At 37.4% G+C, this 27,211-nt stretch overlaps 1 protein-coding gene across 4 annotated transcripts in view; it reads right to left on the bottom strand.

Moving 5' to 3' along the window:
* LOC112042907 (kalirin) overlaps positions 1-27,211 on the bottom strand; it is a 172,062-nt gene that overhangs the window by 141,952 nt on the left and 2,899 nt on the right. For all 4 annotated transcript variants that reach the window (XM_024078110.2, XM_052890745.1, XM_052890747.1 and 1 more), the window contains exons 3-14: positions 25,943-26,135; positions 25,531-25,644; positions 24,827-25,007; positions 20,782-21,008; positions 20,089-20,192; positions 18,916-19,067; positions 18,261-18,484; positions 17,361-17,441; positions 16,272-16,469; positions 14,656-14,778; positions 13,707-13,898; positions 12,887-13,062 (exon numbers count right to left, since the gene is read on the bottom strand). In XM_024078110.2, the coding sequence (XP_023933878.2) occupies positions 12,887-13,062; positions 13,707-13,898; positions 14,656-14,778; positions 16,272-16,469; positions 17,361-17,441; positions 18,261-18,484; positions 18,916-19,067; positions 20,089-20,192; positions 20,782-21,008; positions 24,827-25,007; positions 25,531-25,644; positions 25,943-26,135 (1,965 nt within the window). The remainder of the gene's footprint in view (positions 1-12,886; positions 13,063-13,706; positions 13,899-14,655; positions 14,779-16,271; positions 16,470-17,360; positions 17,442-18,260; positions 18,485-18,915; positions 19,068-20,088; positions 20,193-20,781; positions 21,009-24,826; positions 25,008-25,530; positions 25,645-25,942; positions 26,136-27,211) is intronic.

The raw sequence follows: 27,211 nt of genomic DNA, 5'->3' as shown, positions 1-27,211 counted from the left end.
GACACGGCAATAACATACAACTATAGACAATGGTTACGCTTCAGTTACGCTTCAATAATTATCAGAGGTACATATAATCTACGATACATTGCAAATTGCGGAGGGGAAACGCGTGTAAACAAGTAACAAATAGCAATGGGAAGGACTTCATAAACTACACCATTGTTTTATTGCTTCACAAACTCTATTCGATTTAGATTACTAGAAAAATTAACCCATTATCACTACGCCACTCGGCCGCTGCGAATGACAGAAACCAAAAACATTAAAAGAGATAGTAACACAAAGCTTGGCATTCACAGAGTCGATTGACGATTTTGATGTCCACGTGTAGTAAAGCCCAGAGGGAGTTGACTCGATCGTTATAGTCTGGTTATTAAAAGTTTGAAAGAGCGAATACGCGTTTCAATAAGGTGAAATGATGCAGGGGGAGTGAGCGAGGGTAGGCCCAAAGCTCTACAGTTGAGAGCCCTTCTCTCAACTGTAGAGCTGGGGCGGAATGTACTTATGCGGCAGTATTATACTGTCTACCATTTTATATTAGCTTATAATAATCTATACTGAAATTATAAAGAGATAAAGTCTGTGGTGTTGGGAGACAAATATTTTACCACTTTATAATATTAGTATAGATTATAGCAAAAAATCTTTTGGCACGACAACCGATTAAAACCGACTTTCACTGGGAGGTTATGTTATTTTTGAGTAAAAATTAAAAAAATATGCCGGTTTCTGAAATATTCAAGTCAAGGTAATATTTCCTATTTAGAAAAGTCGGCGGTATAAATAAATACCGTGAAACATTATTAGATTTGAAGTCACTTGCATAATAATCCGAGAAGCGCAATCATACCGAAACTAAATAAGCGTGAGAAAGTTTCGGTTGCGTATTTGTCTTGTACACAGAAAGTACAATATTTCTTTTGATAGGCATAATATATTTACAAATCTATATCTACTAATATTATAAAGCTGAAGAGTTTGTTTGTTTATTACTCGTTAATGTCAGAAACTACTGGTCCGATTAAAAAAATATTTCAGTGTTATATAGCCCATTTATCGAGGAAGGCTACAGGCTATATATTATCCACGTATTCCTACGGGAATGGGAACCATGCGGGTGAAACCGCGCGGAGTCAGCTAGTCTAAAATATAATTTAGGCAGCTTTGGTAAATGTACATGAAGTTATACAATGTACAATGCCAAATCAGTGGTTACTACCACCGATTGGGAAGATCAATTTTACGAAGTAAAGTTACTGGTAGACATAATTAAACAATTTTCACCTTGCAGTTTAGACTAATAAGTCCATTTGTATAATTACTAGGGGACGTCCGCGATTCCTTTGCGTAGTAAAACGGAGATAAATATACCATGCTACTCGCTCAAATAGATAGAAATAAATAAATATAACGCTAAAAATTGGTAAGCAGACTATTTGTGACTAAAAAAAATACATACAGTACATAATTTTTTTGAAAATCCGCCCCCAACATTTTAGGTACTGCGACTTAGGAAATAACTGTTTTTTTCTTTTTGGAAATCTTTTTCCAACCCCTAAAAATACGGGATGATATTACCCCGAATTTAGCACAGGCGAAGCTGCGTGCAAAATGTGACATATAAGTAGAAAAAATAAATGAGATTAATCGACTGACAAGATGTGTCAATCAAAATGGCTGGCTATTTTACATACTTCGTTACTATGACACTGATTACCACAGAGTGGCTACTCGTCTGGGGTTGAGAATTGAGACCGACCGACTGATGCCCCAAGTCTGCTCGCCCCAACCGACATAACACCGGAAAACACTATTGTGAGACAATTTAAATCACTCGCGAGACCCATCAACTTATTGCCGTCGACTTCCCGACAAAGCGATCCCACTTCAGCGTCTCTGTCATATCTGATGTTGTATGACATGAAATTGCCCAATTATACCTACACTCGTAACCGTGTATGACCTAATGGTAACATCTATTCACTTTATAACAAATGTTGTTTATGCCCACGACTTTAAGCGACATTTAATAGCCCACAATCTTTATATAGTTAACCTTGTTGAGTTTAAAAATTGCTGGTGGAATTAAACTGTATCTATAATTAGCAGACCCCAAAGAGTTATCCATATTTTCATTTAGGAGGATATTTTGATGTGCGAGAAATTTTAATAACATTCTACTTCCTACTAATATTATAATCGCGAAAGTTTGTATGGATGTTTGGATGTTTGTATGTTTGTTACTCTTTAACGCGGCTACTACTGAAGCGATTTGGCTAAAATTTGGAATGGAAATGGATTTTACTATGGATTAACACATAGGCTACTTTTTATCCCGGAAAAATCCATGGTTTCCGAGAGATTTGTGAAAAACTAAATTCCATGCAGACGAAGTCGCGGGCGTCCGTAAAATTATATTAGTTTTTAAAGACTTCCCATGCAATAAGTACTTACAGTTTAAGTAACAACCCCAAAAAAAGTAAATGAAAAAAGAAAAATTTGAAAAATAAATATAACTTGGTCGCCCTAGGATTTTTTGGAAAACTATTCTAATTAATTTTATATAATTAGGTGGTGTATTTACAGTTTGAGTTTTATCCATTAATTAAGGGACACCCTGTGTATGTGCTATCATGCCTCTTAGATAGATTATACCGTGGATTGATAGGCTACTTTATATCCCACTAGCAGACCTAGTCAAGCTTCGCTTTTTGTACCTTACCCCTACTCGTACACTACCCGTAGCCTATCCCTACTTTCACCCCCCCCCCCATTCTAGGAATATGGGGGGGTCAGAAAGAGACAAAAATAGCCAATGTCACTTGCCATCCTTTCAACTATCTCCACTTGAAAAATCACGTCAATTCGTCGCTCCGTTTTGCCGTGAAAGACAAATATATGAAAAGCTAAATATCAAGCATACGAACTCTCTGGCAACAGCTACTAGGAAATAAACCACGCCTCTTGTACTACGTAATTTGTACGCGTAGTACGGCGCGTAGGGTTACGTACAACTTTTCCGCAAGCCGCATAAAATCAATTCAGCATCGGAGATTTTGTTCTGGCTATACGTTAGGTAAAAGCGCTTCAATAGGATTGTAAAACAAAACCGGCTATAATTTGCTGTTGTTCGTCTTACAATTGGTTGAAGAATGTTATATTGTTTATTAAACTATTGCAGTAATAGCTGTGTGTTATTGTAACATATTTATTGAGCATAATAAGCGGACAGTATCTTCAGAGTATCTGCGATAATCAATCCTGAGATAGCGTAACATTATACTTATAAATTCAAGTGTATAATATTCTTAAAAAAAAATTACTAGCCAAATGCTCGCGAATACACCGCGGAAAAACATTCCATCCTTTCATTTTCATACAAAGTTTCTTCACCCCTCAAGAAAGCTCATGTCACTTTTCATGAGTCCTACATAATATAATGTACAAAAATATTTACAATCTGACTACTGACTATCTAGCGTTTAAACAAAAATATTTATACAAATACACGTGTTTGTTTGTTAACAAACGGATTGTTTGGCGGCAGAGAGTACTGCATTAAAAGAAATGATTAACCGGGAGATTTCTGTATCTCCCGGTTAATCATTTCTTTTAATGCAGTACTCTCTGCCGCCAATACCAGACGGAATACCAGACGGATTTTCCTCTAAGTTATGCATAAAAATGGACGGAAATTCAAGTACCTACTGTCACGGAGCAAACGTCGACAAATTTTTAACAAGCCTCCCGAGGGGAAGTCTCGTTATAAGTGCAAATATTAACAAGCTGGCTGGTAGATATTTGATCTATAATTATGTATGTGGGTATAATTGATATTGTGGACTTTACGCGACAATGCGAGGTATTTGAAAATTTTTAATGTTTTGAAATTTAAATAATAAACTTTAGAGATAGCCAAACTTGGGTCATTTTATGTAATAGACCAGGCGCTGAGAGGTATTGAGTATGCATAATTCGAGGACCGCTTAAAAGCTAAAAGCTTGTCAGCCTGTGCTTCTACCATAGGTGAGTACGGTAGGTAACCGTGGAGTGGACCAATCATCAAGTAAAAAGAGTGGTGCTTTTAGGGTTGCCACATAGTTAAGTGATTGGTAACTTGGGACATGATTCTTAAACTATCCAGAAAAAAACATTAAAAACTAGCTGACACCCCGCGGTTTCACCCTCGTAGTTGACACTCAAAAAAAAAATTCAAAATGGGTTTATAAGATCTGAAATACACCTGCTTTCTCCCACCATGGCCCAAACATCCATCCGTAGTAGCCTTACCTATGGTAGAAGGATTGGCTACCTAACTTCCAGTTTTTACAAAACCATGAAGGTCTGGCCATCAATATTTTATGCTAATTCTCGAAAAGTGTACAGACTAATGTTAATATTGTTTTCCATTCGAACACAAAGTAGTCTAATCAGAATAATACCACGCCAACTGACGCCGAACCTAACGATGTTTCGCATTCGAAAGCAGAGTAATCTACTAATCAGAATAGTACCACGCCAACTGAAGCCAAATTTAATGTTGTTTCGCATTCGAACACAGAGTAATCTACTAATTAGAATCATACCAAATCAACTGACGCCGAATCTAACGTTGTTTCACATTCGAAAGTAGAGTAATCTACTAATAAGATAAGAAGATAATAAGAGTACCACGTCAAATGACGTCGAATTTGATGTTGTTTCGAATTCAAACGCAGAGTAGTTCTACTAACCATTAAAGTATCTACTAACCAAGTAAGTAATGTTTTTTTATTATTTATTATTGTATTTTTGGGTGTAATAAAGTTCTTCTTCTTTCAAGTATATATTTATAACGTGCAAGTATAATCGTTGTTTCAATTTCGCAACAAATGATCAAACTTTCGCACTCAGCATAATACACATTATAATATTAGCAGGAAGTAGGATGGTTATCGTTAAGTTCAATGGCAATACGGAAGGAGCAATAATTTATAATTAAAATTTTAATTATTCTGCATACTTAGATAGTTACATTGAAAGTTAATCGAACATAACTATAATACAGACTTAATGTAGTTATTTTTCAATTTGTCCATCCAGCTCTGAATTCAAAACAATGGCCATTTCACTGCTTGTGCGTCTGTTATTGAATTAGTGGATAGATTTAAATCAAATTTAAATATTTTAGGGTATATCAGCAAAATCTAGTAAGGTAAAAATAAGTTCAGCATTTTCACTAGACCTACAACACCACAAAGAAAGACTGACGAACGAAACCATCAAGTACATAATAATATATTACTTGCTAAACATTTATTAAAAGCTATTCAAAAGCGTTACTTGATCCTGCATATTAAACAAAATTAATCGAAGGCTAACATTAGCAATCAATTAATCCTGTAGCACATTAACTAGTGAACATAATATAATGTATAAAACACAACCTTTCAGCGTCTTATTATTACTATCAAAACATAATTTTACTGAAGCTAAGAAGGAGTCGGAACCGAAATATATATTAAAACGAGTTGTTTTAGTTGGCGCGAAACCGCGTATAGGACGCGAAGTCGAGGCAAACGTCACTCCGCGGTCTTGCCCGATGGTGAACTAAACTGCGTTACTCGAAAGATGTACACGCACCAGTACCTACACGTTGGAGCTTGCAATGCATTTGCGGCGAATGCAACACGGCATTTTGTCGAACATCGTATTCACACTGCACCATTAGAAACTATGGTAAACAGAAACAAATCGAGAAGTATACCAGATTGAAATCTATACTTCTATACTAATATTTAAAGCTGAAGAGTTTGTTGAGATTGAACGCGCTAATCTCAGGAACTACTGGTCCGATTTGAAAAATTCTTTCAGTGTAAGACAGCCCATTTATTGAGGAAGGCTATATGCTATATATTCCTATGGGAACGGGAACCACGCGGGTAAAACCGCGCAGCGTCAGCTAGTGATAGTATAAACAAATACGATTAAAAAAATATATAATAATAAGAAAAGTACTTTATAAAACCGTTTCGAAAAATCTCAATCATAAAAATGAATATAATGTAGAGTAGACCTTTGTTGTTTTGATCGTCGTTTTAGTCAATGGTCTTATGGCGGAAAGCTTCGACGAACATCTTGAGAAATTTTCACTAGACTGTTGGATCAAAGGGACTGAACGCGGTGATCCTTGAGACGGCTCGTATTGTGAGGTGGTTGCTCACAATGAAACCGTCGCCGAATGTTTGAGCACTCAAAAGCTCCGCAACCGGAAGTAGACATTTTCCACCAACTTCAAAAAAAGGAGGAGGTTCTCAAATCGGCGCGTTTATTTTTTTTTTAATATTTGTAACCTCTTAACTACGTCATTTATTAAACAATTTTGAAAAATTTTCTTTACTTTGAAAGAGTTTACTTCCAGATTGGTCCCGTTTCATTTTCATGAAACTTCCTGAACACACTTCGACGTGCTAGTGAGTAGTTTTATATAAACAGTGTTGATAATTTAAAAATGAAATTTATAAGCTAATGAATGATACAGACATGAGCCGTGATAGCCCTGTGAATTCGAATCCGGTCCGGGGTAAGCACCTCCAACATTTCAGTTGTGTTTTTTAAGAAATTAAAATAGCATGGGTCTCAAACGGTGAAGGAAAACATCGTGAGGAAACCTGCATAAGAAAATTTTCTTAATGCGTGTTTGGCCTAATCCCTCTCACTCTGAGAGACCTAACCCCTCTCACTCTGAGAGGAGACTCGAGCTCTGCAGTGAGCCGAATATGGGTTAATACCGAATATGGGTTGATACTGAAGTATACAGAAAAGCATAAAGAAACAAAAATAGCTGTATTAACTTAACTAATATTATAAATATGTATGTGAATGTGAGTTTGTTTGTTATGCTATTAAGCTCGACAAATCAAGATGACATCTTTGTCAGCGTTGCCAAAAAACACATAGGGTTAGAATAAAAACTTTTAAACGTAGGTACCTAAAGTATAATGATAACATCATCAAACATCTATATCAGCGAGATCGAAAGCGTACGTACTAAAAACGCAACAAAAGCTAATTCAATCATTTGTAAAGTCATTTCTTTTTATTGACATAATATTTTCCATACAATGCAATATAATTTGCATTATCACAGTTTCTTTGTATTACATTTGTATGACACTATTAAATTCTATACATGTGTAAGTGTTATATAATCGTTATTTTATTATAGTATAGCTGCTTTATTACTCGAATGACTATATTCAGTAGATGTTTTTGCACAGGACAAAAATAAAGCTTTGAAGTATAGGTAGTCCGCATAGTGAAAGTCTTGAAAAGGGCATGAAACTCCCAGTCATCCCGTAGTATGGCGCCAGTGCTGGAGCCACTTATCCTCTTACGGTAAACGAGTTGGACAACAGCTGAATCATTGCACGCCGCAAGCAAACTACCACATAGTACAACTTGTAGTACCGACATATAATTTGCAAACATAAACTTAGACACACATATAAACAGAGTGAAATCATCCTGTTCATATTATTCTAAGAGATATTTTAAAATGACTAGAAAAACTAAGTATTAATTAATTTTAATTGATAACTAGCGGACGCCCGCGACTTCGCGTGAAGTAAGTTTTTCACGCCAATCCCGCGGGAATCATGGTTTTTTCCGGAATGAAAAGTAGCCTATGTGTTAATCTAGAGTAAAATCTATTTATTATATTAATAGTTAAGTTAGTTTTAAATTTTATCCAAATCGGTTTTACTTACAACAGCCGCCGCCGCTTACTTTAACGCCGCAACTAGCGTTAAAGAGTAACAAACATCCATATAAACTTTGGCGTTTTTATAAACGCTTTTTTAAATCGAAGCAAATTAAGTTATTGGGAATGATATACGCACTTTTTTAAATCCTATTCTACTAATATTATTATTAGTAGGATACGTCAAAATACAAGTATACAGTGTCTTGTTAGCCCAGTGCATAGTGAGAATTGAAGATTTTGGACTTTGATAAAGAAATCTCACCCAACAACAGCATATCAATCCCAATAACTTAATTTGCTAAGATTTAAAAAAGTACCGTCCGCTTTTAGACGGACCATAAAGGTTTTATATTACGACACATGTGCATTTTTCTTTACATTACGGCACATGTGCGTAATGAGATACATTACGATATTGAAATTGGTGAAATAAGCGATACTTTTATACTTTACGAGCAAATGTGTTATAAAGAGATTTTTATGTCAATGTTTGAAAATCATCTACTTCGCCAATGGTCGATTGTTCAAGGCAAACCGTACGATAATATTCGAAAGGATTCGTAAAAAAAATTACTCCAAACCAGATCTTACAGGTCTAAACTGTACCGCCAAACATGGTGATGTAAGTTTTTCCGGAGCACTGCTGTAAAACAACTGAGGAGAATACAGAAAAAGGCGAAATTCTAATGAAGAAGGATATATATAAACTATTTTTAGAGAAGGTAAAAAAGAACATTATTGAAGTTTAAAAAATATTAGCTAGCGTTGATATTTTTAGTAATAAATATTTTTATGACGCAAGAAACTTTCGGTGCACAACTTACCAAGATTTCATCACAATCGTTTCATTGGTATTTTTAAACGCAACTAACACCTACATTACTCACCAAATCTCTATATTATATTACTAGCTGACGCCGCGCGGTTTATCCGCGTGGTTCCCGTCCCCGTAGGAATAAGGAGATAATATAGCCTATAGCCTTTCTCAATAAATGGGCTATCTAACACTGAAAGAATTTTTCAAATCGGACCAGTAGTTCCTGAGATTAGCGCGTTCAATCAAACAACAAACAAACTTCAGCTTTATATATTAGTATAGATAAAACTAACAAACACTCTACGGTTTCACGCGCGTTGTACCAGTTCCAGTGGGAATATGGGGATAAAATATAGCCACATTCACAAGTAAGGTTGCTGTCTAGTCGTGAAATATTCTCAAAGTCAGTTCAATAGATCTTACCGCCTACAACCTGACGAACTTTACCTCTTTATAATAGTACCTAGCAATTTTTATCAAAATAGGTGAACTCCTAAATAATGGTATAATTTGTCTAGATTTAGAAGTCTACTAGACTTTGGAGGTATCAATAAGACGTTCAGACAAGCGTTTGACAGGTACGTACTGAAGGAACGTCAGAATTATCAACGTAGACGGACGTATTATTATTATTATATTATTATTATTATTAAAAGTTGGAGTAAGTACAGACATCATCCACCGATACTCATGCACTGACATGCAGGTAATTCTCTGTAAGGGATTGATCCTAAAAGGAACATCGGACAAAAACTAGTCGCAGTTTTAGCCGGTTCCCGGACGGGTTATTTTTAAACTGACCATCTATCAGACGATGATATTGCAAATGTTATCAAATGATATTTTATCATTAGTTATTATTAAAATCAAGTAAATGCGTGTTGGGTACCGTACACGCGCAGTGTAGGGTTACACTGTACGTGTAAGGTTCCGTAGATTAAGCAAGTACTTTAATCCCTTAAATAATGTACAAAAATACCAATAACGATACCCCACACCATGGGATAGACGATTCATACTCTCTTTGCATGTAGAGAAGGAACCCCAAAAAAATGTTAGGGTCATACGTAATTAATATACATACCCATACCAAATTGCATCATTCTAGTTTTAACAGAGTCTCAGTTATCTTATTAACAAGTTTATCTCTTTTAATTTAATTAACAACGGAATTAGTATAAAGTTTTCGATTTCCAATAATGTTTTATAAGTTGGTTGACTATTACTCTTTAAATGGGAATGGTTAAGTAACCATTCCCATTTAAAGAGTAATAGAAAAGTAGTTCCCAGTAGAAGGAAAACTATAACAGCTAAGTAGCTGTTATAGTTTTCCTTCTACTTTACGTCAAATAAAAAAATCTTTCACGTGTCAATAAACAACCGTTTAGCCGGTAGAGGGTGGGAAACCTTGACTCAAAATAGCTTTTAAAAGCTTCATATCAAATCGGAAAATATTGGTAGAAGACCCTCATATATTTCAAAAACCTATCCAGCAATACACTACAGCAAAGCTCATTTACGTAGCTCATTTTTCTCAGTGTAGAGATCGAGAAACAAAACAAAAATACTCGTACATGGACTGATAACATAAAATCCACGATGGCGTCGCGCAGTTGACTAAAACGTAAAGAGCAAAATAACACGATCAATTTAATTCGGAGCGGATATAAATACAATTATATAAATCTAAAAACATACGTCTCCACGCGTATACTTATTACCTAATATGTCGTGTTCTTTGCAGTATTATCAATTAAGTAAATGTTAGATTTTTGCACAAGTAATCGTTAATTCCTGTGGCCTTTTACGGAATGTTGGAGAATTAACATTCGTTTTTGAGAAAAAAACCAAACCGGACCCTAGAGGACATTGCGATTCTAGATAAGATTTTATTAACTGATGAAATTCGTAAGATAGACCTCCTCCAGGACAGCATTTTTAGTCTAAATAGGTGAAGTCCTAAATAATGGTATATTTGTCTACTTTAAGAAGTCTAATGGGCTTTGCAGGTATCGATAAGACGTACAGACAAGCGTTTGACAGATACGTCGTTGTGTAAAACTGAAGGAACATCAGAATTACCAACGTAGACGGTAAATGAAATAGACGCCTGACATGTTGTTGTAAGTTTAAAAATATTGACGACAGGAACAAGAAATAAAAAAATGTATGCCCTCCTAGAAATGTTTTATTGTAGGTACCTAATTCATTAATATTTATATTATTAGGTACTTTAAGTACTATAGATTTATTATTAACTGTAAATTTTAAATATTTTTATAGACGAATTTTTAAAAGAACAAGGTAAATCCATTGACCAAAAAGCTGTTATTACACAGCATTTAACCATTTTCTAACAATTATATTCAAAATTAGATACGGATAAACATTCATCATCATTGTCAACCCATATTCGGCTCTTTTCTGAGCCCGAGTCTCCTCTCAGAATGAGAGGGGTTAGGCCAATAGTCTACCACGCTGGCCCAATGCGGATTGGCAGACTTCACACACGCAGAGAATTAAGAAAAAACTCTGGTATGCAGGTTTCCTCACGATGTTTTCCTTCACTGTTTGAGACACGTGATATTTAACTTCTTAAAACGCACATAACTGAAAAGTTGTAGGTACATATGCCCCGAACCGGACAATTATTAAAATATGGCATACATAATGTTATGTTATGACATTTGGGCAACAAAGGTGTATGAAGATTGGTCAGAATTTGTAGGTATTATAATCCCAGAACAAATGTTACAATTGCAGAACATTGGCGTTCATATCACATAACAGCAAAATCATGCTCCACGTATTAAACCAACGTCATAGAAGTTTAGTATAGTTTCTTCAGCAACAAACTGGGCTTATGACTTTTGAAATAAAAAGGTGTTCAAAAAGTGTCAAAGTGTGCGTGGGGCACCTGACACTCACACGGAAGAGGGCCGCGACCTGTACACATATCACACATAACCTACTCTTCATATAGCTCGTCAGCTAGGGTCAACCAACATAGGTCAACTCACTACCTTTTGACCGTAAGTAGTTCATTGACTATCTGACCAATACTTTGAAGGCTCTCGTTTCGTCGTGTAGCGCCGTATTCAAGCACCCGTCGTTCCCGTTGGGGCATCTAATGGGCCCGTGCACCCACTTTAGGGGGAGCCGGAAGTTTGTCCACACAATTGATGGTCTAAACAAAAATCCCAGATACATTAAGCTCACCTATGTCTTACAGCAACGCTTGGCAGTTGACAATTGTAGCCGCAGAAACATTGAGCTAAGTCGCGCGATGCCCAAGTTATGACACAAAATTAGCCAGAAGTTAAACTCAACTCAAGTCTTGCAGCAAAGCTTCGCCATTGATGATGGTAGCAGAGGAATCGTCTAGCAAAGTTGCGAGATAACCAAGTTATGATTCAAAATGAACAAAATCCCTTGTAAACTAATCTGTATTGGGTCATTTCCTCTCCAATAGAATGGCGGTACAGGCCTCGAACCATTGTCTTCTATAGCCCGGAACAAGACGTGTAGAAACTTTCTCCACCAACAGAGATGATGACAGTTTTTGAAACTGTATGTAAATTAGGAATATGCTAATAGTAAAGCAATTTTGTAAAAGTAACATGGTATCTGCAATCATTAACTCTCGGAACTACAGGGATTTAAAGGGTCATATTTGCGGCACTGCCACGGATCCCTGAAAAACGTCCAATACAAAACGGCACGAATTATTGGCGTCGTAGATTATAATGATCGTTAGATTTGTGTGGACGTACAAACAAAATTACAAATATCTTTGTTATTTGTTTATACTAATAGTTAATTTATTGAAATATGCCGCGTTTAATGTAAGGAAGCTGAAACTGTGTGAATTTTCATTTAATTACGATAAGAGATTCTTAATAGATTTTGAAATTTTATAATCTTATTTATTTTGCAAACATCCAGACAATCTTTAGTTTTTACGTATAAATTAGTTAACATTAACCTTATTTACCCGAACGTCTCATAAAATCTATATATTCAAACCTAGTCATCATCACCGATTACGTCCTTTCAGCCCGGTCCAAGGCTGAGGTCTTGTGCCCCACGGGGGCATTTACTCGCTGTCCTGAGCTGGTTCATAAAAATCTTTTGTACTATAGCTTGGCAATGGATGGATGACCGCGGATGGAGCGCGCGGGCCGGGGGGCGTGTAGCAATGAAAGAAAAACCCACGACTGATGCACCTCACTTCCCTGCACACACCCGCGCAGTCTTTCCCGTCGCCGCCCGCATATCATTGCTGTGACATCATCAATGAACTTGCCAGATTATAAACTCACCTCAAGTCCTGGAGCAACGCTTCGCCATGGGCGATGGTAGCAGCGCAAGCGTCGAGTGAAGCGGCGCGATGTTGCGCGCACTGCTCCAACGCACGTCGCGCCGCCTCTGGGCTTTCGTCCGTCACGCCGCTGGCTCCACCGCCGCCGCTGCGAAGAGTCTCCAGCCATTGTAGTAGCTATAACAACATATTCAATTTTAATTTAATACTAAAGTCACCTATGGAACGAATCAGCATTAATAGGGTTTGACTCATATGAAATTTAATATAAACAATATCAATTTCGTGTAGTACATGGAGTAAGGGTCCGAAATATATCGATAACTTAATTTAAATATCACGAATATTTTCAAATTTTCCAAACGTCATAAATACTGTCGTCCATTTTGTGACGTCACTAACACACAAACGTCGAACTAATTGTTAACTAATATTATTGTTAAACACTCCATTTGTAAGGGATTTATTATAGTGACGTCATTAAACAGTTGAAATATAGTCATAGCCGACAGGCGTTTTAGCTCGTATTATCAAAAACTAATTTAAAAACTAAAATTTATGTAATCACGTCCAAAAAGTATGAAAAAAAAAATTCAGTTTAGTAGAACGATAATGAACTATTTAAAACCGTTTAAAAAAAGTGTCATCTAGCCTATTGTAATTAACACGCTTATATTAGCTCACTTGTAACTATATATCAAATCTTGGAATCTTAATTTGACCTACTTCCCTGTCTTCGATTAGGATGAAATTTTGCACACGCTCTGAGTTCTGATGACAATGACATGACTTTGGATTTTGATTTCTTTTTATTTTCTTACCTCTTTCTCGTGCGTGTAGAGTAATACAGCCAAGTCGAGCCGCCTTCTTCGTCGATCGCCTCTAGCGGCGAATGCAGCGACGTGAGCTTCGAGTTCTCGCGCCACGCCCAATACTTCTTCAGCGTCGCATTCGCCTGACCTTGCGAGCTCCTCGGCCGCCGCTAGAAGCTTCTCGGCGTTTGTGTACGTGTTCTAATGAAAGAGAATAGGATAAGTAAAGGTCGCATATTGAACGAGTCGACGAAGTGGTAACGATGGTAGTTTTTTTTTTCTCATTGTGTAAGTGCCGTAGGCTCCTTAGGGGACCTCAGCGGCGTCACCGGCGGGTTTAGCTAAGCGCAGAAGCATCGCCTAATGAGGCCCGAAGGCAGAAGCAGTGTAGATGGGGGTAGCGACTCTCTAAGGGCGTCTCCTCTGAGACTCGGACCTCGGCTTAAAGGGCCGTTTGGGAAGGCTATTTTGGCCTGAGTGTATCTGTCCGGGTGTCCCCGAGATCGTGAGTTAAAAAGCCCACGTCTGAGTGCAGTCAGATATCGGGGACCTCGTCTTCGCCGGCGAAGACGCTGTGTAGCTTGTGTTTGTGTTGCCTGGGAAGCGTTGTCGTTTGTTATGTCATCGTCAGGATCGTAAAGGACGTTTTTTGGGCGTCTACATCTACAATCAGCGTTGGGATAGAGGGTTAAAAGACGTATTTTGGGCGTCTAGATCTACAATCAGCGTTGGGATAGAGGGTTAAGGGACGTTTTTTGGGCGTTTAGATCAACAATAAGCGTTGGAATCGGGAGTTAAAGGACGTTTTTTGGGCGTCTAGATCTACAATCAGGCGATGGTGGTGGATAGACGTGGTACACATGGTATATACGAGTTAACGTGACTTTTTTCAGCATTTTGCTTGATACTGTTACAAACAAACATAGTAATAAATATTAAATAGCATTAATTAATATACCTGTGCAACATTTTCAAAATGTTCGTGAGATTTTTGGTAGGTCCTAGCCTTGTGGAGATTCTTTCCTATGCCTGTGTTTTTCATCAAGAACTTCTCGCCGTGATTGCCTAACCAATCCAACACCTGAAAGTAAACATTAGAATTATTAAATTGATTGTATATGACACTATCACACTAATATTATAAAGGCGAAAGTTTGTGTGCAAGTGTGTAAGTATGTTTGTTCTTCTTTTACGCTGCGGCTACTGTAGCGATTTGGCTGAAAATTGGATGGATTGGATTGAAAATGGAAATAGATTTTACTCTGGATTAACACATAGGCTACTTTTCATCCCGGGAAAATCCATGGTTCCTGCGGGATTTGTGAAAAACTGAATTCCACGCGGACGAAGTCGCGGGCTAGTAGTAACATATACTAAAATCACTTCAAAAAACACATAGATAGCTCAACTTTCACATTTATGTTGTTTGTTGTGAAGGAGGTGCAATTTTCTTTACCTCAGGTATTTGGGGTAATATTAATGTGGGATGGATGAAATGGTATAGGGTTTCACTATAACCCACAAATGCCCCGTTGAAGAGTAAAAGGTTGGCTTGACGATTTTGTGGAATACGCATAAGGCTATGATGGTCGTCAATGAGTTCAGTTATCTTTGTCTGTTAGCTACATTGCTTTGGAAAACAATAAACCTAACCTAAATTCAATCCCTGTTTCTCTGTTTAACGCTTTACAACAATCATGCCTGATGAAAAGTGATGTTGCGGTATAATATGAAGCGCGCTTGCCTAAAAGATGCATATTCACACTTGCCTTGAAGGTGCTCAAATTCTATGTCCCTGGGAACACAGAAGCTAGAAGGGCATTCCATATCTTAGCAGTTATTATTGGAAACGTTGTCGACAATAAAAGGCAGCCACTCCAAAGTATATTATAGGCAAAATTAGGTATCCTAAATAAGGTAAAGCGGTACTTCACATCAGAACAACTTTTCACCCTTTAACAGGCACAGGTTCGAATCAGCATAGAATACTGCAGCCACCTATGGAATGGGTCTGCTAAATACCAGCTTACAGCATTAGACTCGGTTGATCGTCGTGCCGTGATAGCCCAGTGGATATGACCTCTGCCTCCGATTCCGGAGGGTGTGGGTTCGACGTAGACGTATCATAGGTAATGAACCGTTGACACGGACGAAACTGGAATGTTTACAACACCGATGCAACGTCGCCTGTCCATCGGTCTTTTACCGGATATACTTTGGAGAGTGTGTACAGGAACTTAATAGTCTTGTTCCTTCATCCCCATTCTACCACAGAACAGGAAGACGTCGTGAAAAATAGCATACCTATGTTGTCTACGTTCAGTCAGCCCACGCACGAAACGTTTTCGACGTCTCTAATTAGAACTGCTAAGATGTGGAATGCCCCTCCGGCGTCTGTTCCTGACACATACAATTTTGTGCACCTTCAAGGCAAAAGTGAATAGGCATCTCCTAGACAAGCGCGATTCATCTTAGACCTCATCATTGCTTACCATCAGGCATGACTGTAGTCAAGCGCAAGCCTATACAACTAAAAAAAAAATATATCTGGTGTTGTTCATGAAATGTACCGACCTGTCTACAGTCTTCCTTGTATAGCAGGAGCGCGAGTCTCTGGTGCAGTTTGAGTCGCGCTTGGTGGTACCGAGATTCGAGAGCTCTGTGATGACCCAGTATCTGATGAATGACTGCTAGCACGTGATTCGCGCCTGAGCTGTAATCTGCTGCGGGATCACCGCCGCTGCCTCCGGCGGAACTCACGGAGCCTTCATTCTGTTTAAATCATAATCATCATCATCATCACCATCATCATCATCATCATCAACAACATCATCATCATCATCATCATACTACTGAACATAGACCTCCCAAACACCACTGTCTAGAATATTCTGCATACAACAATGGTGGGACTAACAACACCCAGTATTCCGTTGTGGGGTCGTCATTCCGACAACTAGATATCTCGAGATGAGAGAAAGGCAAATGTCGGCGAATAGCATCGCAATCTAAGCTATCACTCTATCTTTCCTTGCTTTGGGACGAAAGAGAGCGATATTTTAACATCGCCAACATTGGTCTTTTACTATACACGAAATATGTCGACGATGTTGATGTCGAATGTTAAAGCTGGAGTTGTCATGGTAAACCTATTGGATGCTTAAGAGTCGATGTTACGCACATGAATTTAATTAATGGCCTAAATCTCTTAGAGACCGGACATCAAAATCGCAACACCATTTACTAGTAAAAATCTTTTTGTCTAATTCGGAATTTGCTTCTTTATGATTAGCAATCTTGAATACATTCCAAATACAGGTTCCTAAAGAATTAAGTTAATTAACTAATTAGGAAAATAAATATCACGTGTCTCAAAATGTAAAGGAAAACATAGTGAAGAAACCTGCATACCAGAGAATTTTCTTAATTATCTGCGTGTGTGAAGTCTGCCAATCCCGCATTGGGCCAGCGTGGTGGACTATTGGCCCCTCTCATTCTGAGAGGAGACTCGAGCTCAGCAGTGAGCCGAATATGGGTGTAATGAACAAATAGGTTTCAGGATAACTTAAACCCAAACCACAGTTGGCAAGACTGTTGATTGCACAATCAAAATCTAGTTTGGAATGAAATATGCAGTTAAAAATAGATAACAAAAAAACTCACCATGTCTGCTGGATCTGTCTGGTGACAAACTTGCACTAAATGATCAAGTTGGTACAGAAGTTTCTTACTTGTCGAATGAACCTGCAAAGAGAAAAGGGCACAATATAATATAGATGCTTTAGCAGTAGCAGTAAATGTAATTTCAAAGTCAGATCATAAACTTAATACGGCTATAGGAGTAAATATAGAGGAGGCATAAAAAGGAAAGGCGGCAAAGGTTAATGCATCGTCATCATCGGGTGCTCTCCTCGAACTGACTGTTTGTCAGATGGAGCAACCTTTACCAATCTTTCATTTTTGAGCTGCCTCTTGATGTCTTTTTTCTCCGAAATTCCTCAGTGCTTCAAGACAGTCTTTGAACAGTGCGTGTTGCAGTGATAACCTACGGATACAAGACTTGGTCGCTGACTATGGGCCTTATTAAAAGGCTCAAAGTCACTCAGCGGGCGATGCGGCTGTGTTTGGAGTTTGTCTGCGTGATCGAATCAGGAATGAGGAGATACGCAGACGGACCAAAGTCACTGACATAGCTCAGCGAGTCGCGAAGCTGGCAATGGGCAGGCCACATAGTTCGAAGAGCCGATGGACGTTGGGGTCCCTGGGTGCTGGACTGGCGACCACGCACCGGTGGACCGAGGATATCAAGCGGGTTACAGGGAGCCGCTGGTTGCTGGCGTCTCGAAAACGTTGTGCTTGGAAGTCCATGCAAGAGGAATATGTCCAGTAGTGGACGTCTATCGGCTGATAAGGTAAGGTCTCTTGGTCGACTCCTTGGCATCGTCCACACATTTCTGTCGCTCTCGTCCTGGTGTTTCCGTTCCGTTTTAAGCTATCTCGCCTCTTAGGATCAGCCTGTGAGAATGGAAAATATCTATGAATAGGTAGTGAGAGTGAACTCACCTCAGTATAAGCCTGACACATGTGCTCGTAAAGCTGACGGTGTCTTTGAGTGTGTTGTTCTAGGGCGCGCGGGTCTGCACAGGGTGGCGCCCCCGGTCCACCCGCGGCTAACTGAATGGCCACGGCGCACTGAGCGCCCCATCCACCCACAGCCCCCGCGTAGGCCTCCGCCTTATGGTGGAACACGACCGATAGCGACAGCACAGCTGAACGTTCCTCCAAACCTACACAAATAAACAATTTTTTATTTTTTTATTCTATGGCAAGTCAGAGATGGGGCAAACGATGCGTTGCGGCGGCGGTGCGGCGCCGGAGCGGTGTCGCTGCATCGTCTTACATACATGTCACACGATGCGCTCCGGCGCCGCACCGGTCTTGCAACCACCGAGACGAGGCGGGGAGGGGTGAATGCGTTGCGGAAATAGAAAACGGAGCGGCACCGCTCAGTTTTCTATGCGTCACAACAGACTGTCCAAAGCTGCTACGGCGCCGCACCGCTCGTGCGCCTGCTGATACGGTGAAATCTTTGCCGCAACGCATCGTGTGCCCCCGCTCTTAGCCCTTGTCTGCGATCCTCCCTGATGTTATTGACGATGCAATCTAAGATGGAAACCTTGGCGATATCACGTGTCCCTCATCGTATAGATCAACGCACCTGCAGAGAGCTGTTTGTAGGCGCGTTCGAGACGATGCGCGAGCGCCGTTATCTGCGTCTCCGCGTAGTGTCGTTTGTCCGCAAGTCTGCGCGCGGCGGCTGTGACGCGTGCGACGCTGGGCCGCCCACCACCCGTGCACGCCGCCGCAAACCTGGAGGATATCACGTGTAGATCATAATATATCATCATCTAGCATTTGCCACGCTATTTTACCTGCGTAATTCCAGTAACCAAAGTAATTTGGGGATAAAATATAGCCTACGTCAATCAGGGATAGTGTAGTATTCTATTGGTGTAAAAAAAAATCAATTTAGTTTAGTAGTTTCAGAGACTATTCAATGCAAACAAACAAATAATCAAATGTTTCCTATGTATAGTATAAGTATAAAAAATATATTATTGTATTGTATTATTTCTGTTTTTATATTGCAAACTGTGAATTACAATTTACTGAAAACAAAATATCCTACATTCCTGCAGGCGAAGTTGCATGAGAAAAATAGTAACTAAAACACAAGCGTGTTTATATATAAATTACTATCCATTGCGTGGTTAGATGCTCTTTTCAAATGACGTGAAAAATATGTAGCGGTAATTATTATGAATTAGTGAAAGGAAATCCCTTCAGCTACATTAACAAATTAATTAACTTCAATATGAACAAAAAATCTACAGCCAGTTTCTTAACAAACTGGATTTCACCACTTCAACTACATCCACTTCCTTTTGAACTGTATCTAATTATGTTTTACTAGACGACGCCCCGCGGATTCACCCGCGTAGTTCCCGTTCCCGTAAGAATGCGGAAATAAAATATAGCCTATGACACTCACAAATAACATGGCTTTCTAGTGGTAAAGGAATTTTCAAAATCAGTTCCGTAAATCCAGAGATTACCCCTGCAACAGCACAAACTTTACCCCTTCATAATATTAGTATAGATTAATCTAAATGTTCTGAGATTTCTCATTGTTTTGCAGCACATAAAACATATATATCATAGCCGGAAATTGTTGTGTAAGTGTGTGTACATGTTTGTTACTCTTTTCAATCCCAAAAAAAATCATGGGTACCGTGGGATTTGGAAAAACAGAATTTCTAAAGGAGGTGTGTATTTAGTATAGTATATGTATAGTTATAGTTTACGTGGTTTAGTTAAAATAAATATATACCTGGCGTGTTCTTCCTGCAGACGTTTAGCGGCAGCGCAAGATCGTCCAATCTCTACGTATGTCGCCAGGAATGCTGTGCGATGGTTCACTATCCACTCCAGCATCTAGATACATAAAATCATCATACAGGACACAAATGTCACAAAAGGGTGAAGGAAATAAGTCAAAGTCAAGGTCAAAATTCATTATTTTAATTAGGCTTCGTTTATTACGATTGATAAGTGTGCCGAGTTTAAGCGAGGAAGAACTTCCACCAAGAAGGACCCACGCTCGGGACGACCCTACGATAGCAGTAGCAGAACAAATGGTTAAAATTTTGAAAAAATAATAGAACGGTCGGCATGGTACTGAATGTCGAATCGCTCAAGAAGATGCTGGCTTTGAATTGATGGAGCACCCACCGTATTCACCTGACGTCGTAATGATTTTTATCTCTTTCTTCGGCTTGAGGAGCACCTCAGGGGTCAGATTTGATTTGATGGTTATGACGCTCGTGTACTCGATTTTAAGGGATAAGGACGAGGATTTTATTCGAAAAGCTATTTTTTATGTTTAGAACAAAGATATGCCAAGTGTATACTCCTAAAAGGTGACTACGTTAAAAAATAAAATAGCATTTAATAAAAGATAAACTGCATAGTCATTCTCACTACTTAAAGAACAGTAGAGCAGTGAAGCAGTCCATTAGCATACCTTCTCGCAGTCCTGTTCAAACAGCCTGAGCTGGAAACACTGGTCGAGCTGCATCTTCTTGTGCTGCCACAGCTTATGCGCGTGCGCGTGCGCTGAGCGTACGGCGGACAGCTGCGAGCGGAGCGACGCGGGCGAGCCGCAGTGGAACGCGGCTTCCGTGGCCCCACCGCCGCTAGCTTCGGCGCAAGCCGCCGCTGCGGACTCCAGCCGCTGTACCACGCGTTCTCCTGAGACAAACGTCACCCATCAATACGTGAAGCAGAAGTTATTCATATCTACTGCATATAAATAAAATTTAAGTGTCTATCTATGATCCATACTTTTAATTAAATCAAAATCAAATCAAAAATCATTTATTCAGTAAGTTCAGTTTACAAGCACTTTTGACACGTCAGTTGACTATTTGTGTAGATTCTAAGATTAAGCTGTAACAGGTCAAATTCTGTACATTGAAAAAATTTTGGATTTTTTTGTTGGAGGGCATTATATAATCAACATTGAAGCCAAAAGTTATTTTATTTTTATTTTTTGTCTGACTGTCTATCTGTCCGTATTTTTGTTAGCCAGGCATCACGTCTAAACTACTGAATTAATTCAAATGCCAAGATTTGAGACCATAATTCGAAGAAGGTTATAGAATACTTTTTGCCGCGAAAATAAAATCAGAAGGGGTTGTAATAAGGATTGAAAGTTTGTTTGCCAGTGCCGACTTATTGAGAAAAGTGTCAAACAACATCTCGCGGCGTTGTAACATATGCATTTTAGAGAATGGTGGACATTTAAAAATTTTATATAGATATGTACCTACTACTCATGTTTAGTAAGTTGTAAGTAAGTTTTGATAACACAAGCGAGTGGAAGTAGCAAGCGAGCGGTGTTTTTATTCTTATGTAGGTATCTACGAGTAGGTACAGAGTCACTTATTGTTCTTATGGTAACCCGTGGCATTCACTTGGGACTGCAACTACCTTGATACTTGATAGTAATTGATATTTTGTTTTATATTTATGTTTAATACTAGTCGCCTCGCGGTTTCACTGGCGTGGTTCCCGTTCCCGTAGGAATACAGGGATAATATATAGTCTACCGCCTTCTTCGATAAATTGACTATCTAACAATGAATTTTTCAAATCGGGCCAGTAGTTTCTGAGATTAGCACGTTCAAACATACAAACAAACTCTTCAGCTTTATAATGTTAGTATAGATTATGTTTTTATTTTTTAAAAGACGATCTGTTGATCTGTCTAATATATTTGGAAAATAAATTAATGAATATATTTGGAAAATACTTACATCACAATCTAGCCCCGAAGTAACCATCATGTTACTTAGCTGATTTCATGATTAATATTTATTTACAATTACAATTTTAAAAGAAAGAATGAAATTCTAAATAAGTGATATTTATCGCACTATGATTTTAATAATCTTATAAAACTATCAATATCATTTGGTTGCTATATATTGAAAGATCTTTGTGATAATGTCAGTAAATGCGGTGTTTCCACATAGCAAGTTTATTAGTACCATTTTAACGAAATTCTACTCTTTTACGTCGCACTATACATAGAATTTTACGCACTAATACGAATCGCCAAATAACCAAAAACCAAGCTTTTACCCACAGGTCACTTGAAGTTAGTTAGATAATATTATGAGTATTGTCAACTATTTATATTATTTTGGAATTTATTTTCTTCGAAAATTTAGTTTTATAAATGTTCATACAATGTTTACTTATATTACTTTAACATAATATATGTACAAAGTGTAATATTTACTTAAATTACTTTAACACAATCACTGTTAGTGATCATTTATTTCATTTCATTTCATATCGTATTCCGGCTATCACTTGGTATAGTAATGTAAAAAAAAGTAGTAATGGATAAGCTATATTTTATCTCGATTTACGCGAACGATAACTACAGTTTGTACGCTATAGCATGGTGCGGGTGACAGTTCGTTTCACTCTTGAAAGTTTGCTGCGATTCACGATAATAGTACGTATTATGAACGTCATAAGGCAACTGTCACCCGCACCATGCTACATGCTACAACCGCGGGGCGTCAGTTAGTTTATTACAATTACCAGTATGTAGTCCTTGTAAATGCATTATTTTTTTAATTGAAAAAAAACCTTTTTTAGTTAACGATAATTTATACATAACCCACACAAAATAAGCGTTACCAGTAAATAAGTATCATATTCGCAACGAAGGTTTCACTATTATATTCACATTGTTATTACGCTATTTTATAATTTAGGCACACAAATATAAACGAAAACATACCCGGAGATTCGCAACCTCGGAAGCAATCGAAGCACATGTTGGCTCGCCAACGTCGTTTCATATTAAACTATTATGAAAGAATCGTTTAAACATTGCATTGAAATTTGAGCGCACAATTATTGTAATTCACGCAATCAAGGCACATTAACAGTTTTAAATAAAGAATAAAACGAAAATTTATTAGGCATAACATTTGAGTATAAAATCAACCGACTTCAGTGCACTTAACGCATGGTTCTGCATTCGAATCAATCCATTATTTTTACCATTCTACCGGCCGCTAGTCACTCAGGCGTAATAAGTCACGCTATAATACTTAATACATTTTTGACAGACTATATAGTGTATTGTCTATGCGATATAGTGTAGCAAGCATTTAATGAACTTCGTTAGACTATATCAAATATCTATATCAAATTCGATAGCAAAGGACAAATTATTATACAGGGTCACTAGAAACGCATAGCATTCCCTATAGGAGGTAAATTCCCTTTTGTAGGGATCATTAGCTATCAAATACAAATAAATTACCTAGCAACTTTATCAGCATAGCAGTTTAAAAACGAGTGTGTCTTATTGGCTATCCAACGAGATATTAAAAATTTTAATATGTTCGAAAATGGCTCCGGCTAAGCTGATGGACTTAAACAGGAATTAGTAAAAACTAGTAATTTTTAAAACAATATTTCTTTGCTTAAAATTTAATTTTGCTAAGGATTGCCTTGATATAAGGATAGGAGGTATCATTAGCTATAAAATGTTTTCGAGTAGACCGGGGAAAGATGTACCGATTTCGAAAAAAAAACGTTTTTCTTTTTTTTTGAGAAATGTAGTCAAACGCTTTGCACTTTGCATATAGACTACTCTAAAATTATTTTTTTAAAAATTTATTTTTAGACTACTCTAAAATTATTTTTTTAAAAATTTATTTTTATCACTTAGTAGACGTAATTAATATACATACCCATACCAAATTTCAGATTTCAAGTTTTCACAGACACTGAGTTATCTTACTGAACACTTTATCTTTTTAATTAACAACGGATAGTATGCAACTTTCGATTGCCAATTACGTTTTTTAAGTTGGTCAACTATTACAACCTTTTAGCCGATACAGGGTGGGGTCACATGACTTTAACAAAAATTAGCTCTTAATAGTTTAATAATTTACAAACGTGATGCTCGATCAAATACGGACAGACATACAGACAAAAAATAAAAAATGTATATTTTTGGCTTCAGTATCGATTATACAGGTTGATGGGGAGTATTTCCCATAACTTCAAGGTGTTGGCGAGTTCACTTATAGGAGCCGAACTGCATAACTAATATTTTTTTAACTATAAAATAAAAAAAAAATATGTTTTCATACAAAGTAATTTAAATAATTCCAACTATCCATGTAACACATGCCTTTATCTATTTTAAGTTTGGCTACATAAGGGACACATTTTATAAGACCTGTTTACAAAATAAATATTATTTACTTCAAATATATTCATATTAGAACACATGTTCTTTAAACATTTTTAATTAATTTTTGTAAAGAATATAATCAAAGTAATGGGAAATACTCCCCAGCACCCTGTACAATGCAACAAAAATATTCAAATTATCTTTAATGTACAGAATTGGATCTTCTACATTTTTATTATAAGTATAGATATAGATAGATAGATAGATGATGAGACAGTGTATTTTATATCTTTGAAGTGACAGTCACTGCTACAGATAGATCTGACTGACTCACCCTGAGCTTCCAGTTCGTCAACAGGCACTTTGGCAAGCCTCTTGTTTATGTCTGCATGCGCGTCGATAGCTCTCCTGGCACCAGTGACGTCATCCGCGAAGTCAGCGCGCGCCACATCCTCTTGCAAATCGTCCAGTCGATCGAGCAGCTCTCCCGCTTGCCACATCAACTCTTCAAGTGCCTATTACAAAAGAAAAGCTCAATAAGCATTTTAAGAAATAGAAATATTTATTAAACCTATTTATTTACCTTACCTCTACCCTACGTCTACCCTACTACCCCTACCTTACCCCTACCCCTACAATACCCTACCCCAACCCTTTTTAACCGACTTAAAAAAAGGAGGAGGTTTCTCAATTCGACCGTATATATTTTTTGTACTTCTGTACCCGTGGAATTAGAGGGATGCCTATGTGCCATTCCATACTATTTATGTGCAAATTTTCATCCAGATTTGTAGGCTAATTCACTATCTTTGGTGTATACTAGTTGACATATACGAAATTAAGATTCTATGTAACAAATGTCACCCGGTACTTACTGGTAGATATTACACAGAAAGTAAATGACATTTTGTCAATTGATTTGATGTTTATTTTAATCAGTTGATAATAAAGACCAAAATAGTGAATAGGCCAGCTGTTCAGGCATTCTTGTTTATTATATTAAAAAAATAAAATAGTGTATTTTAAAAGTGTAGTTACCAATCTGAGATCAATCCACTGGGCATGATCATACTGCAAAGTTCCATCCAAATCTGGTGTCAACTGAGAACTGTCTATAACTTTGGGTAGTGCTTCTAAACTAATCATGGTAGTCTGCAAAAAATGTTTTAAATATAATACCATTGTAGACCATAAAATATAGTATTAGTACAGTAATGCCCATGTTTTTTTTTCATTCAGTTACATATTCCTTTTATAAATAATAAGAGTATGTGTAATATCAATATTAAAATATTCTCCCTTATTAAAAGATGATTTATAAACATCCAGGGGTCTTGAAAAAAGCAACATATATATAAAAAAAAACATATATACAGTCTAAAGTCGGTTAATAAAACTAACATGGCATTGCATACACAGTGTAATACTTTTGCTGATACAGTATTATTACCTCAAACTTATATTTATGTGCTCCTATTGTTGTGCGTTGCTTTTGCCAGAAGTTGTCAGGCTTTACTACTAGTGCCTGATGGACGGATGAAGAGAAGTGCTCTTGCAACACTTTCAGGATGGGCTTTATTGCCGCCCATGGCGATCCTCTCATATCAATTAAAATTATAAAGCCATGGGATCTCACTGTTTCACTGTAAAAAAATATATACTTAAACAATTATACACACATCACTATGTAGCTCAAAAGTAAGCATAGCCTGTGTTATGGGTACTATAAGCTGATTTTATCATATACATGTATAATATGTTACCTACAATCTGTTTAATTCAGGTATTCTATACAATGTCTAGGCAATGTATATAATACCTGAGGAGTTCTGGTAATGTATAAAATATGATGAACATGATTGTTCATTACATACATAACCTAGGTATTCTACAAATTGGATAAACCTAGGGGTTGTATAGATCACCTACTGGTCCACTGTCGATATGTACAATTAAGATTTAATTATATAGATTACCTCTCTACACAAGTATTTTCAAAGCATAATTTTTAATAGAGAAAATCAGGTAACACAGTGACAAGTTCTGTTTAAATAACTGGCTTTATGACCTAACCAACTTTTCATACCATGCTACAGATTAAGGTAGCAAATATTTTTTCAAGTATTTAAAAATGGCTACGCCAGAAGACTCCTCCCCTTCACGATTCACGAGCTTTAATAAATATCTAAATCTCTAGGAGTAAAATTGAAGACTACGCATTGAACTGATGATGGGTTAGTACTGCCTGCCCACCAACAAGTCACTTGCCTGCTTTCGTCATATATAATATACTGGCTGTGCATCAAGTATTGAATAAAATTTCATACTATAGCTACATGTTTTAGGTATTCTATGCATCGCCTAGGCATTATATAGAATGCTAGATCAGCATAGACTGCCATTAACATAACATGATGATAACATAACATGCCATTAACATAATGTTTGCAAATACTTATACTATAACACATAAATACACCCAGAAATTGTGCGAATAAACCCACAGCTGTGGATACAGAAAGCAGGGACGCAACCCACTGCACTAACTCTCCACATTTTTAATTATATTAACCTAGTAGTAAATACAAATATTATCAAGATTTACATAATATAACAATAAATATGGAGCATTGTCTTCTATATTTACTTTGTTAAAATAGTACACAGTTCAATGATAAGAATAAATTAAACATTCAATATCCCAAATTAATTTATTATT

This window comes from Bicyclus anynana, chromosome Z (assembly GCF_947172395.1).
Source record: "Bicyclus anynana chromosome Z, ilBicAnyn1.1, whole genome shotgun sequence".
In the NCBI taxonomy this organism is placed as follows: domain Eukaryota; kingdom Metazoa; phylum Arthropoda; class Insecta; order Lepidoptera; family Nymphalidae; genus Bicyclus; species Bicyclus anynana.
Note: the sequence above shows the minus strand (reverse complement) of the source record. Positions and strands in the feature narration are given on the sequence as shown.